This window comes from Lepidochelys kempii, chromosome 3 (assembly GCF_965140285.1).
Source record: "Lepidochelys kempii isolate rLepKem1 chromosome 3, rLepKem1.hap1, whole genome shotgun sequence".
Taxonomy (NCBI): domain Eukaryota; kingdom Metazoa; phylum Chordata; order Testudines; family Cheloniidae; genus Lepidochelys; species Lepidochelys kempii.
The window spans coordinates 167166768-167182843 of record NC_136382.1 but is presented as its reverse complement, the minus strand read 5'-3'; the positions used below and the strand labels follow the sequence as shown (position 1 = coordinate 167182843).

The following is a 16076-nucleotide window of genomic DNA, read 5'->3' as shown; positions in this document are numbered from 1 at the left end:
AAATAATTATCATGATCAATCAACCAAAAGTCAAATGGTATCTTTTTTTTTTTTAAGCTTAGGAGAAACCTCTCAGTACAAAACTCCAGAGCTTCTGAATATTAGGTTAAGCAATGCCTCTACTTACTTTCAGAAATCAACTTATTTTCATGTGTACTACCTTCAGGACTTTTGCCTGAACTAATTCAAATGTCATCTTTTGGGAATTAGTTTTTCCTGGAAAACTTGACTGAATTTTGTTCCAGGTGTAATTGAAAGACAAGGAGACCTGGCCTAAATTGCATCGTGACTGCAAGTCCACTGGACTGCCTCTGAACCCAGTATCTTTTGTTCCAAAATCTAGCACTGCACTGCTCAACAGATCTTATGGGCAGCTCCAGATCAGGTGCATTTGGGAGAAAAAATTTTCCTGTGCCTTTTTGTATAAAACTTTTTGAGATCTTTTAGCATGAAGAGTGGTATTTCAATGTAAGGTATTGTACCATTATTGTATGCATTTTATAAAGGACAACAGGCAAAGTGCATCTTGGTTACGATATTAATAACTGTGTAAAGGATTTGGTTCCAAAATAGATTAGTTTGGGCTCCCCTTTCTACTCTAGAACTGGCTTGAATGTTTGCAAAATAAATTGAAAATAAATAAACAACTCTATCAGCTGCATATCAGGAAGGAAGGTACCACTATGTATAATATAAATGTTCAGATAAATACTGGGGGGAGGTAGGAAGGAAAGAAGGCCTTTCAGTCAAGACCAGCCACTATATCAGAAGAATAGCACTGAACCTCTTCACAGAAGCTGTTTATCTGCACCATCTGTCTGTGAGTGAAAGTGGTTAGCATTTCACAAAGCTTGTCTTAGCAATAGGTGTTGCAGGTAAAGTATTTCTGTGCAGGAATTTAGCACTGTTGTGCTGCATTACCTGATTCTGGCTGTCCCGTGGATATAGTTTATGTGGAAAAGAAAGCAGCTCTTTCCCTTTAGTCAAGTTACATTAAGGTTGGATGAACTACTGATTTGTTCACCCTGTCATCTTTTCCAGTTGAAAGGATCTTGTGATCTTGTATACTGTTAATCCTAGGAAACACTAGCACCTGTGTCCGTGTCCGAATGTGAATAGGGTCCTCAATTTAAAGGTTGATAAAGGACTGGCACAAATATGCCGAAGTTATTCACTTAGTTCTTATAGGCACTACCATTTATTGTCTAAATTACTTTGCTGATGGATAGAGATGAAAATGTTTTCTTAGTGAGGGCAGATATTGTGGTTCACATTTAGTGCAATATTAAAGCTTTGAAAAGCATATGCACTGTGTGGTATTACATTAGCTGGCTTCTGTGTATGACTTGAAAGCTCTTCATAATCTTTTTTCTAAATTTTCCCATGAGTGTAGTCGAGATAAAAATGCAGTAATATTGACATGACATTCTGAACTTATTACTATCAATGTATTGCATCAAAAGTAATGTGACCTGCTCAAAGTAACGGAATGTAAACAGCATTTGTTTATATGTAGCATTTTCAATGACTTTTTAAGGAAAACATCTTACTTTGATTTTGAAAGTGAAAACAGTGGGGGGTGGGAAGGCAAAGCAGCACCTAAGGAGGTACGGGTGGTGGTGGAATGGGAGGAAAGTAAAGCTAATTTCAATGTTGATTAGTACCTATGGATGCTTTACCTAGGTGGCTTTTACAGTTAACATTTTGGTTTTGGTGACTAACCATTTAGACTCTATAAACCACGTGAACAATCTTGCCAGAACCCTCAGTGCAAGTTGAACCTTGTATTTGGCGGCTGTTTCTATTTATCCTAATTATATCATTTTAATGGTGTTTGGGGATGAAAGCGACAGAAGGATTTGGTGTCTGAATGTTGTGGCTCACATAGGTAAGAGACTGGAAATGATACAACTCTCCATTTATAATTTGACAGTTTTCTAATGGTTAGACTTCAGGCCTTGGAGTCGGAAGAACTGGGTTCTTGTCCCCACTTTGCCACGTAATCAATCTCTGTTTCAGCTTGACCTTCTGCAAAATGAGTGAATTAATACGTAACCACCTCTTGTAAATAGCTCTGAGGTTCTCTGGTAGAGCTTGATTCTGGGCTTGATTCTGCAAATAACCCATCAGAGTCTGTTACTACCAAGGATTGTATTGCTTTAACTATCCTAGTAAATTTTCTAGTGTAGATAGTGTGTTAGTTAAAGAAATACTGCCCCGTGTGTGTGGTACTAGAGAATGTAAAAAGGAGCTGTATTAAGGGAGTCCTGCAAGGGCTGAGCATCTTCAAGTTGCATTGCAGCTAATGGGAGTGGGAGTGCTCGTCACTCCACATCTTGCAGGATTGGGCTCTCAATGTTTCTGTGCGTCAGGTGGAGAGCTGTAGTCACTGTTCTGCTCTCCCCTGCTACAGGAATCTGATGCATTTGTAGTTCTTTTTCTGCCATCTTCATTTTAATCTGCATAAAACGATACACAGTAGTTTTTTCTAACCTGGCATAATGTGTTTCATAGCAACTGCCATGTGACTGTATACTAATCAATGCTCTGTGTTTGGAATCTGGGGTGGATTTTGACACTAAAGCAATTTTAGTGCAGCTATTGAATTTTTGACAGTCAAAATTAAGATTTTCTTTTTCCTGCAGTCTATTATGCCTCCTGTTTTAAAGCAGACAGCTTGGTTTGTTTGTTTGTTTTTTAACCTGAATCAGTCAAGGACAGGTGCTTTCTTTTTGCTATCACCATGGGTGTGCAACTGCGTATGATGTGAGTGTACACAGGCCACACTGCTCTCTGGTGTCTGCTGTCTCCTGAGCATAAAGAATAATGAAATAGTCTGGATGGCTGGTGGGTATTAGGCATGGGAGTTTTTACCATGTAGGTAGGTAGTTGATTTGAATCTGGTCCAGTTGGTAGCAACTTTCAGTTACTAAATTCTAATGGCTGTTGAATAGCCTCTGTGAAATCCTGCATGAGCACAGTGGGCTGGACTAGATGACCTCTTGAGGTTCCTTCCAGCCCTACATTTCTATGATTCCATGAAATGATTTTATGGTCTCAGTCCAGTTTCCAGTGGACTCGTGTCCTCCTCTTAAAGTGGCATCCTCCTTGGCAACCTCCAAGATCAAGGATTGGTTATGAGATAACTGAACTATCCTTTCACCTTCTAGAACAGAACTGAGATATTGCAGTGGTCCTGTCATGCCTGGACTGCAGGGCTGGCCCTAGACCAAATGGCACCCCAGGCGAGGAGCATCTTTGGTGCCCACCCCTCCATTTGTTAAACTTTTGAATACCTTATTTTTTATCAAATTTGTGGCTCATTTCATGACTTTGATGCACGATTTGCATGCATGATTTATCCCTGTCATGTAAGAAGATAAATTTGCATGCTAGGATCTGTAAATCTGTATTTATTCATGCCATATATAAGCGAATAAAGACAAATTCAGTGCCCCCGCCACCCCCTCCCCCCAAGCCCAGCAGCTAAGGCGGTTGCCTGGGTCACCTGCCCCTAAATCCAGCCCTGATGGACTGTACCTAATTTATGGAGAAATGGATTTCAGTTTTAAGAATGTTTAATCGGTCCCCTTTCACCAGTCCTAAATTCACTAAACAAATTTTGTTGTACAAGGAAACATTGCAGTCCAGTGGAGAGGAATCCTTGCCCATGTGCCTACTGGTATTGAAACTGTCCGTACTTTGCAAGTCATGAGGAAATAATAAATCTGCATCGAAAAATGCAGCCTACGATAGGTGGCTAAAGGGCTCAGTAGCATGCAGGCATAACGGAAGCTTTATAGTGCTTAGTGTATGCGCAATCAGCATTAAATAGACACCTTGTAAATCAATATTAATTTTGAAGGTGAAACTAACTTTTCAATCTTAATCTAAATGTCTTGTGTTCAGAGGTTGGAGCTATTCTAGAAGAGACGGAAGCTTGTGATTGGTGGAGTCTAGGTGCCATTCTCTTCGAACTCCTCACTGGAAAGGTAGGCACTGGTGCAGGTATGCAATCAAACAAACATGGAGGCACCATCCTTCCAGAAGCAATTGTGCCTGAGCATGCTTTTATTACTATCTCCCCCTCGTCTGTGTTCTTCAGACCTGAGCTGCATAGACTTGCCTGGCTTGCACAGGATCAGAAGAACAGTGCAGGTTTTTCAGGGATTCAAACTTGTTCAAGCTTCAGCACACACACTTGGTAAAGTTGTATTTACCATATTGCAATTTTGAGGTTAATAATAATAATAATAATAATAATAAAAAAGCCACGATTATTCTTTAATAATCCTTCCCTACTTTTTTCAATGCATATGTCCAGCATTTGTACACTATGTACAAATGTTAGTGCTGAAGCTATTGGATATCAGTCCAGGGAGCAGTATAGACCTACATATGTGGTACTGACATGAATTCAGGTTTGAGCTGGGTCTGCAGTGAAATGTCGATTATTTAATCAATTTCTATATAGATTGACCACCCTGTCAGTAAAATGGATTTCACCTCCTCCCCTCTTATTGCTTGTTCTCATATGGCCCAGTTTGACATCTCTCCTGCATATGTTCTAATGCATGCATATACTAGGATCAATAATTTTAAAGTATAATGTATGAGGTTAATGTGCTTAAGTGATGATATGTAGTTAGCCCATACAGAAGCAGGTGGTAGAAACAGACATTACTGCTTATTGGGGAAAACTACTCAGTATTCTAAAAAATGAGTAGCTGACCAAATCAGATTTGTTGGGGGACTTGGACAATCGTAGCAGTTTCATTTTGAACAAAATCCAAGAATCCAATTGACCAAAAGTAGGAGAAAGATAAAGTCTGGGGGGAGAGGAAGAGGTTTAAAATATAAATTGTATAAAAACATAAAAAGAAAAGGAGTGCTTGTGGCACCTTAGAGACTAACCAATTTATTTGAGCATAAGCTTTCGTGAGCTACAGCTCACTTCATCGGATGTAGCTCACGAAAGCTTATGCTCAAATAAATTGGTTAGTCTCTAAGGAGCCACAAGTACTCCTTTTCTTTTTGCGAATACAGACTAACACGGCTGTTACTCTGAAACCTATAAAAACATAGTTCCAGGAGAACTTCAAGTACCTTCATATTATACTCTGAGGTTTGCTTTTTATTCGTCAGAGGATTGCTCTAAGTACAATGTTTGCATCAGTGTGCACCTATACTATCTTTGTATTATGTTGGTTAAGAAGTGTTCCTGATTGATTGTTTCAGACTCTGGCTGAGTGTCATCCAGCAGGAATAAACACTCACGCTTCTTTGAACATGCCAGATCACGTATCCAAAGAGGCCAGATCACTCATTCAGCAGGTAATTTAACAGGGAATGTATTTTACATACGTAAGCATACATATATATATATACAAACGTTTCTAACTGCTGTAGCAGTGAAATAACCTAACTATAAAAAGCTGACTGCAGGGTTGTAGGCAGCCCTCTTGTCATTGCTTATGAATTTTGCATGAATATATTGTTACATCTGGAAATTCTGACTTCTGATGCCAGACTTCTAAGTAGAGGACTAAGAGTTTAACATTGACTTCAAAGGGAGAAAAATTAAGCCAATGCTGAGTGCTTTTGAAAATTGTCTTGTGGTATACGACCATTTTAGGAGTTTTGTCCTAAATCCATCCAAAGTATTTCCATGAACATTTTAATTCAATCCAAAAATACCAATACCAATATAGCAAGCTACCTTCAGACACTAAATAATCCGTAACTTACTGTTATTTTAACCATACCTATGACATTGCTATAGTTGAAAATGTGTGACTACTCTCCATGAAGGAAGAGAACTTCAAGGCATCCCTTAAGGATGGAAGACAAGTGTAATTTAAAGTGTGAATAATCTGGCTTTTGCAACAGAAAGATAATTTTTAATACATCGTCCATTAGAGGATTGAAGCAAAGGGGTGCTGGCTTGAAAGAAAATACACAGCCTTCCAGGTCGATGTGTCTTGTATTAAAGTTTTTTAAACATTGAGGGAAAGGACAAGACTTGCTGTTTTCTAGCTCTCCGTGTTAGGTGGTCATGACTGATAACACAAGATGCTGAAATATGCTTATGCATGAACAGCATAGAATTGTAATGAATGCACTTCTCCTTTCTCTCCTCCTTACGTGTTCATTAATTTCAAACAAAACATGGGAACCTACCATAGGTATGACTGACTCCATTTGCACAGGGTAAATTATATATGGTGATTTGTAGTTTGGACTTTGGATGAAGAGCATCTGGCTTAAAAGCTACACATCACTTAGGAACTCAGTCTTGATTTGAACACAGTTGAAACCCAAGGAAAGAGAGTTAAAACTTGACCATCTAAAGGAACCAATGGCAGACTGACTTCTGTATCTTTCTACTAAGCCACTGATTTATGGTCAGTCAGTCATATTGTAATACGGAACCAATTCCAGTGCCAGTCTTGCACCCACAGGTGTCATGTTACTAAAGTGTGTGAGAAATAGATGAACAATGCACAGTGAAGGAAATATCTCATGTATGCTTATAGAGCTGGAGACTTACTAGGTGCTGTAGTCCAATTCTCTCTGACAGTGTAAGGATTGGTCTCTGTTGTAAATTTACTTGTGTTTTTGTCTGGTCCACTTGTAAATCTACTAAACAGCGGAGTGTCTACCATTTACAGTTTGAAGTGACACACAGATATATAGTATAGCCTTCACTTTCAGGCAACTTCAAACTGATAACAAGATCATATCTGTTGGGGTCATAGCTCAGGTTAAGTCCTCATGTGCAGTCTGGTGACTTATAGGATGGAGGTTCGGCTCCATAGGCTAGTAAATCAAACCTCTGTTGTGTGACTATCCAAGGAAACTACCATTCATTGTTGAGGAAGCCTTGTCAGGAAAAGGAAGGGTCTCTTGGCATGGTTAGCAATTTGTCATTGTGGCTTTCCTCTTCCACCCCCAAACAGGTTACGCAGGTCAGGACATCACAAAATAGCTTTCAGGGATCAGTATGCAGCTACATGGAAAACCATACCAAGTTTTGTCTCATGGCATACAGCTTCCAGTGCTGATAACTTCACTGCCTTCTTCATCTAGCCAACACCATGTCCTTCACTTAGGAGAAAACAGATTTTTTTTTCTATTTTTTTTTGTTTTGTTTTGTTAAACAAATAAGCTAAGGTTCTTAGTTTATATTTAATTGGTATTTTGTCCTCAAGATTTTTCTTTAGATACTTCCAAGTTTCACTGGCCAATAACATTTGCACAAATTTTTTAAGAAAAAAAGATATCTGGTATAACTTATGATGCATTTATTTTCCAAGAGTAAAGTTTTTGTCCTGGAATACAGAACTTCAGAACATAAAATTTGTTGTGCTTACTTTCCCACCTGCTGTTGCTTGTTACGTTTCAGGGGAAGGCAGCATGACAGTGACTGCATCTGCTTGTCTGCTGGCTTGTGTAAATTCTCCCAGTAATGCAGTTTGCTCCCCGAGTTATGTCTCGGGAATGAAGTTAGCTTATTTTAAATAGCAGAATCAACTTAAAATGTACAAATTAATATTCTTATGGGTTTATGCTTTTTTTGATTCTCAGGTGTAGGCATTTGAATGCATTGAGATTAGAATTCACAGTACCCCTTCATGACAAGTATGAGAAGAAACTATGTCATTAATTTATATTCTGAAGAAAGGCAAAAACTAAATTTATGCCCTGGAACTGTGTATTTTTAATATAAAAACAATCTCCAAGTCTACAAACTCTTTTCATGGCTCTTTATCAGACTATTTGAAGTTCTGCCTTAACATTCCCTTTAAAGTTACCGTTCTGCATTAAACTCAGTAGGGATAAATATTATGCTTTCCTTTCCACATGGATACAGCCTGTTTTCAATATGCTGTCTTGTTTGGAGATTGTAACTCAAGCAAAGAAGCTGTTTAGTTTTAGCAGTTTTCCATTAAACTATTGCACCAGTTTTCTCCAACATCTCAATTTTAAATTTGGATTTAATGACAACACTGTAGACTCCCTTATTTGTTATAATCATTTTGTGGAAATACTCTTTTCAGGAGATAAAAACCATTCGTAACAGTACCGTGTTCTAGGGCAGTAGAGACAGAATCATGGAACTTAAAGAAACCTCTATGTTGCCATCATCTGTGGCATTACGTTAATGCCAAGGTGTCTAAAGAGTGACCATAGGCCAAATACAACCAACAGAGTTCTACAATGCAATCCATGGCTGCCATTCTCTTAGCGTGTCCAATAAGGGGGTCTTCAATGAGCTGAGCTTTATATATGTTTGGTGTTAAAGGCTGTACCTTACTCTTAGATCTTGCTGTGACTCTTTAAGAAGCAGTACTCACTTTTACTAACTGAATTGTATGTTGTGTTTTTAAGCTTTTGCAGTTTAACCCTGTGGAGCGTCTTGGTGCTGGAGTTGCAGGTGTTGAAGACATCAAATCTCATCCATTTTTTGCCCCTGTAGATTGGGCAAATCTTTTGAGATGAAAGGAACTATGGCTCTATGAATATGCTCAGGTCTTCTGATGGACGAATTTCTCTGGCACAGAAGCACCTCTGACTTGTCATCGTTAAAGGTGTATTGAATCACTTGGACAATATGAATAAAGGAGATGGGAGTAACCATGCAAAAAGCAAATATTTTTAACACAAATCACTGAATGGACAGGGTACTAGTTTATTTTTATTGCGAGTGGCTGCTATATGTAAACCTTCTCACCAAAGGTGTGCTCTGTGTTGAAACTGTTGGGTAAGCATGTCTAGCTCTGCCAGCTTATGAATTAAGTAGAAACAGGACCTCACTACAGGTGCTTCATCAGATGACAGAAGTGCATAACTCCCTAGTCCACGACAGCAGAAAGTAGGGCCTTTTATAGTGTCAACAGACTATGTCCCTGTGCTAGATGCAACTGTGGGGGAAAGGCTCAAATAATTTATTAATGGTATATGCAGAACAAAATACTAAAAGTGCTTTATGCAAAACTTGGCCTATAAAACAAAAATATGTATCCATGGAAAAAAATAAGAGCTGTTGCATCATACTGTGGAATGTGTCTTGAAAGTGGCTGCATATCATTTCAAATAGTGGAAAGAGCTGTCCGCATTGTGCTTTCTCGGTTAGCAATGTCTGTGCAGAACTCTCTCTCCATAACGTTGGATGAGTTTCATGTTTAAGTCACTACAAAAAAGGGAAGTTGTTTTTCCTCAGCCAGGTAAATACTGCTTTACTAACTGAATAAGGACCAAGGAAACATGATGCTAAATAAATGTATGGATATAAAAATGAGACTCTTCTCTCTTAATTGGAGCTACCGCAGTTTCAGTTAATGAACTCTTCCTTGGCGTGTTCTCCTCTTAACCTCTCCCTCTTCAAGACCCCATTGCCCACACTCTTCTTCCTGATTAATCCTCTGGAGTCTTACTTCTTAATGATCCCAACAATATGAGTGGCTTGGCCCACTCTCATGATCTGTTTCCAGGTGCAGAAGAACCAGGGGACTTGTCGGTCCCAACTGAGAGAGCAACAACTAAGCAAACTCTGGGTGGGAATTGGATTGAGACAATTGGCTGAACTGTTTGGTGAGTAGTGGGATCTGAGGGAGGGAATGGAGAGAAGGGAGCTAAGAAATGAAGAATATTTATTGCCTTAGTTTTGCTTTTTTTTTATTGCAGCTCCCCAACTATGCCAATCCATGTTCCTGATGTGTACATAAATACAGTATAGACAGATTCTTTTACAGATAATGTATTTGTATTTGTTTTTAAATGTCCCTTTACCCTAGTTTTATCCGGAGAACAAAGGGCAAATCCCTTTGCGAAAGAGAGGCTTCAGCAATCATTACTGTATTTAAAAAAAATATTTTTTTGCTCCTATTTGTATTTTAGCAACATATTTTATGGGCACTCCCAAAAGTGCATCTGCACAGTCTCCATCTGTTAGACACGAGGTCTGTGTATTAAAATAAAGTGGAAAAGGAAAATACTTCACTTAAACAAAGGAAATCTGGAAACTTTTTTTCCTTTTTAAATTATTCCACTCACCTCTTTTTTTTTTTTTTTTTTTTCCCTTCTTGTGATCAGAACTCCAGCAGAGGGGCTGCAACAACAGGGCAGGTTGTAACCAGGTCACCAGTATCATTGCCTATGGAGTGCTGTCCAAGATGACATCACTCTCAGAAATTGCATTTCAACCTACCACCCTCTGGCTTCATAACAGGAACTCCCTCAGGTGAGCCACAGGAACAACTTCCTGTGCCGAGCTGGTAGGAAATCTCTAATGCTCAGACCAAGCTGTTGCAGAGCTTCCTTCCAGCAGTGCCCTAGCTGTGACTTTGGAAGGAGATCTCTTTGCTCAAGTGAATCCTCCCTTCCCTCAGCCACCTGACTCAATCCCTGGGGCTCTCTATACGGTAACACTATCAGATAAATATGGTCTGTTGGCTTATTCCATTGTGGTAGTTTGCCAGTAACTTTTTAAAAACACTTTTCTTGTTGTCTTGGTAATTTAAAGATACCAGTCTAGCCTAGTTCTAACCACTCAGCTTGTGTCTATGTGCAGTTTGCCGTCAAGGGCAAGGCAAAATGATATGTAAACACAGCCTGAAATCCAAAAATCAAGAAGAAAGAAAACGCCATTCCGGAAGCGACCAAATAACCATTTATATTTTCAGTGGAAAGTATGCGGTTTAGTTAATGACATCCAAATATATCTTGAACTTTTTATTTGAATGCTGTCAATAGTTTCTCCTTCAGCGGGGGGTGGGGGTGGAATCTGTGTCATAGACAATATAAGGAAGCTGTCACTTGAGAATGCAACTTGCCCTAAATAGTTCTTTGATGTCCTATGTTTTTAATAACCATACCACTAAATAGACTATTTGTATCCCCTAAAGCAAACACAATTTCCGAGCTGATACATGAAAAGGTGGTTTCTGCCATTGCTCCTATTGCTGGATGTCACACAACTTTGGTGTTAAATATATTGGTTTCACAAAGCTGTGGGGCCAAATTCAGCCTGCTGTTTGTGGATTTCAAATTCAGCCATGGAAGGCCAATGGAGTTTCGGCCATTTCCCCCAGCTCATAATATGGCCCTGGTATCTAAATATATATTTTTGTCTGTTAAGTCCTCAGCATGTCTGACCAGCTGTTGGAGGTTGTGCTGATTTTTCCTCCTTACACGCTTTCCCACTGGGGCCCTGCACTGAAGACTTTTTTTTGGCTGTAGCAGGCTGATTGACCCAGTCACTACAGTATCTTATGGTCCCCGGTCTTTTAGTGATCTAAAGCCCATCCTACTGTTCACTCCTGTTATAGCCCTAACTGCTTATAACTGTTATAGAAAAACAAATCAGTGCTGTCTTGTACTAATTATTGAGAAGTGTATTTAGTACAGTGGAATGAGCCTTAGGTTTCCCTACAATCCTAATTCAGGGTCTAGGTAAAGCAGTGATCTTGGGACACTTCAACATAGTCCTCACTGGCCAGTTGCCCCTGTTAGAGCTATCACGTAAAAGTTTTTGCTTCCTATTAAGGGAAAAGTTTTGGACTGGTATCAGGGTGCTGAAGTTCTCCATTGAGGGCATTGTGGTGGGGAGAGTTTGGACACCCATCCCTCGCTATACAATGTTCCTCCCTTTTGTAAGAACTTGAATCCAATAAAAAAAAAATCTAAGAAGGGGGCATTGTCTGGTTCTCCCCCTGAATGGTAAGAAACATCAGTTCCTGTGCTTGTAGCACAGTTCCTCTTTCTTCTTTGCAAATGGCCTCTTGGGAGCTCTGGCTGCATCAGCACTGCCATGCAGCCCCTGTCTGCACCTCCAAAATAGGTGGTCGTAGCACTTCAGATCCAGCATTTTGCATCTCCTCAACATATGTTCATTTCTAAACCTTCGAAAGGTGGTATAATAAACCCCATGCCAAAAGGCTTCAGAATGAAGAAGGCTGGGGATGTCCGCCCTTTGTAAATAACGTACTAGACCAGTGGTTCTCAAACTTTTTTTTTCGCGGACCACTTGAAAATTGCTGAGGGTCTCGGCGGACCACTTAATGATCTTTCCAAATGTTGTTTGTACCGTTAGCTAACTCTTGTAAAGTGCTTTGGATAAAAGCACTATATTAAAGAAAAAAACTTAATAATTAACGTTTTTTTGTTCTACAAATAAAAGCACACAACCCATATTTTAATATCAGTAGTGTTTACCTTTCTAATGCGATCGATGTGCCCTCTCTCCCAAGCTGGGCCTGGGAAGGAGGGGCATCTCTCCCCGGCAGCTGCAGCCCTGGAGTTGGGGAAAGTCGCCTCTTTCTCTGGCTGCCGCAGCCCTGGGTGTCCCAAATTTCCCCCACCCCCTCTTCTCACCCTACTGCCTCCTCCCACCTACCCTCTATTCTCCTGAAGGCCACTACCTCTCATGTGTGTCTTGTCCAGGCACCTAATTAGTGGAGCCATGCCTGTGTGGCTCCACTAATTAGGCGAGTAGCCCTTCATTCTGTTGTGTGCAGCCGCCCAGGCATGCACCTTAGAGGGAACTATCCACAGACCACCGGAATGGAGCTCACGGACCACTGGTTGTCCGTGGACCACAGTTCGAGAACCTCTGTACTAGACATAATCAGGTATAGGGAAATGGGAAGTAAACCACTACAGGCGTGTGTGTGGTATGGTTTTTTGTTTGTTTTTTTTATTTTTTGGTGAATGTGGTGTCATTTTGTTTCTCAAGGACACTAGACACGAAGCTGGAGAAATAGAAACTTCCTCTCTAGCAAGATTGATGAGTGATTTAAGTAATAAAATGCAAATTTTTGTCAATTTTTTTGCATCTGTGCCCTGTACATTAACTGAATTGTTATGTTCGGGGCTCTCTTCTGCCCCACTGATATATCTGAAAATCCATGTAACCTAAATGTGGAACACCTAGGACCCAAAATTTCGGTTGACACCAATAGCAGCTGCGAGGGCTGAGTACATCTGAAAAGTGCCCTCCAATATCTTATCTTTTCTGAGTTACACATGTTTTTAGATTGAAATCCTACAACTTCTTGGCAAGGGAAGAAGAGATTAGAACGGATTTTGTTTTTTCTTAGCCACAAGGGATTTCCAAACTTTCTGCTGCTTCTCCACCCTTGAGATCTCATTTTGTGTCTAGCCTTCCAGCCTTATTAGATACTGCTTCCCCAGACCCTGTCACCGGTGCTCCTAAATGGTCAGTGGGGTTGCCAGAGATTGATGTGACCAGTGTTCTGCCTCTGCAATGATTTCAGTCCCTAATCCCTTTTATACTTCCCTGTTTCAGGTTTGCAACCCTTCTTCTACATTATGACCTAGACTTCTTATGCAGAACTTCTCTCAGTGTATCACTCGTTACTGCTATGGTATGCCCAGGTTTAATTTTATTGTTATTATTTTTGTGCATATTGTCATAATGAGTAAAGATCTAATATCTGCCTTGAGGAGTTCATAGTCCTGGCTGAGTATGTTCTCAGGATAACCTATTCTATGACGCTAGCCTGAGCATAAGTGAAATAAACAGGCAATGGGAAGGGAGGAGCACATCACTAAGATTATGGGGCCTGGTACACATTGTGTATGTTCATGTTTTATTGTGGTATCAACCTATGGGAGGTTGTTTGAGGGGCTGTCGGGAGTTTTGAGGAGAGAGATGTTGCATAGCATATGGGATTAGCATGGTGACTGCAAATGTAGAGAAAGGGAGTGGAAGATTGTGTGGATCCATATAAAAGACGAGGTGTGAATCAAAAGTCTATGGAATTTGTGTCGATCAGGGTGACAAGTGATGAGATGTAGGCAACTGTATAGAGCTTTAAATTTGAGAATGAATAATTTGGTCTGACTCAGTATGATCGTTCTTATTTTCTAAGCTCAAAGGTCCATCTAGCCCAGTATCCTGTCTTCCAACAGTGGCCAATGCCAGGTGCCCCAGAGGGAATGAACAGAACAGGTAATCATCAAGTGATCCATCCCGTCGCCCATTACCAGCTTCTGGCAAACAGAGGCCAGGGTCACCATCCTGGCTAATAACCATTGATGGACCTATCCTCCATGAACTTATCTAGTTCTTTTTTGAACCCTGTTTATAGTCTTGGCCTTCACAACTTGGCCTTAATCTGGAAGTGGCTGCAGAGCCAGTGGAAAACCTCATGGAGGGGTGAATGGGAGGGGGGAAGTGTTCATAACAGCTGCTATTTGGCAGCAGCATTTTATCTAGGCACCGCAGAACTCCTGTTTCCTGCAGAACAGTCTGTGAAGGGTGGCAGTCCTGACGGTCTTTCTGCTAACAGCTTTTCACGTGGTGCAGAGCTGGAATCTCATCATGGCACTCAAATCAATAAGAAGTATCTAAAAGAAAACCAACATTACCTGAAGCACTGATGTAAAAGAACACGTAGCAGATCAGAGCAAGCCTGGTGTTTCACCATGTGTTTGATCTAGATTGAGCTACATTTCCTGAGACCTTGCTGTTAGGCCAAAGGAGGCTAACTGGAGCACAGCAGAGATAATGCTCATAACTCCTAGGGATGGGTGATGGTTTAATGCACTGCCCCAGCAGCACCTACTGGCTGTTGGCGGATTAAAGGTGCTATTTCTCCAAAGGCAACTCTGTCTCCATCTTCTTGGCCACGGGTGCTGTCAGAAGGGATTAGAGCCTTTCTGCTGGAGGGTTGTTACAGCATTGTGTTGGGCAGGAACATTGGTGGAAACATGTCAATGGTGGGCAGCAGGGAATTAGTATCTTCTTGTGAAGGTTTGGGGCAATAACCTTGATTCATTGGCTCATCTGGGGAAAGTCCTTTTGGGCAAATAGACCAGGCAAGCTAGTTGGCAAATGTTAGGCATGGATAAGGGAGGGCCAGCCAGGAAAAGAGAAGATGTCTCAGTGGTTCGTGACCTTCTTAAATGAAGCTGTGCTAAGCTATGTCTGATTTGACTTGAAGTTATCATTGTTCTGGATAGTTTTGCTTTGGCATAAACCCTGATTTATGAGCTTTCTCTGTCTCTCTCTCCCCCCCCACCCCTTGAATGTGACTGAAAAGGAAAAAATAATTGAATCCTGCAGCACTTCTGGGGAACTCTAATTCACCATGCAGCACTTCTTATGCAATGAGAGTCTTGCTAAAGCAGCGCCTAGAGGCAAAAAACAAGATCACCCATGATTCTTTGCAAATGCAGATTGTGAATGGCTGCTAGAATGGACCAGAAAAAAAGCTTCATGGTGCGTAGTCTGCAACCTGCCTTTTGTACGGGCTAGTCCCTATGCTATCTTCCCTATTATCCAGTCCTCACTGCAATGAGTGCTGCGAAGGAACCTTGGTTTTTCTTTCACTCTCCACTTTGCTGCTGTTGTCAAGATCTTCTTTTCTTTTGCTGAAACTTATATATTCCCCCATCCCCCTTCCTCAGCTGCAAACCATTGCTCCCTGTCCTACCATCTTCTCAAATTAGGAGTAATTCTCTTTCTTAAGTCAGGTCATTTACCGTGACAGTATGTATAGACTAGGGTTCTCAAACTTCATTGCACTGCGACCCCCTTCTAACAACAAAAATAACTACACAATCCCAGGAGGGAGGACCGAAGCCTGAGCCTGCCTGAGCCTCACTGCCCTGGATGCCGGGGCCAAAGTCAAAGCCTGAACCCCACTGCCCCAGGCAGGGGGCAAAGGCCCAGGGAAATGAAGAGGATTAGTCTCCCAAAATGAAAATATCTAATTCAGAAAAGGGTTAGTAAATTGTTTACTCTGGCAGCATGGGTAAATAAGATGAATTCGAGAGTGCTTAAGCATTTCACAGTGCCCTGTACAGGGCTGGGATCACTAGGAAGAAGTTTGACACAAAAAGAGCCAATGCTGTGTCGTGATTTAGAGCAGCCTGCTCTGTAATCACCCTCCAGGATTGTCTTGGAGTCTCTAGGAATTAAAGATCAGACTTTAATTACAGATTATGTTGTGATTAAACCTCCAGGAATATGTCCTACCAAAACTGGCAACCTGCAAGGTCCAACAGATCTAAGCTCGGGTAAACCAACTAGGGAAGCAAATTCCAAT

The 16076-nt window shown here is 40.8% G+C and overlaps 1 protein-coding gene across 4 annotated transcripts in view; it reads left to right on the top strand.

Annotated features, from left to right (window-relative positions):
* The window catches only part of RPS6KC1 (ribosomal protein S6 kinase C1), a 107412-nt gene extending 97414 nt beyond the window's left edge, over positions 1-9998 (top strand). For 3 of the 4 annotated variants that reach the window (XM_073338927.2, XM_073338925.2, XM_073338928.2), the window contains 3 exons: positions 3910-3992; positions 5239-5334; positions 8392-9997. In XM_073338927.2, coding sequence (XP_073195028.1) covers positions 3910-3992; positions 5239-5334; positions 8392-8502 — 290 coding nt within the window. In that variant the 3' untranslated portion in view covers positions 8503-9997. Of the gene's footprint in view, positions 1-3909; positions 3993-5238; positions 5335-8391 lie in introns of all 4 variants that reach the window. The other variant, XM_073338924.2, reaches the window with a different exon arrangement.
* The last annotated feature ends 6078 nt before the right edge of the window (positions 9999-16076 follow it).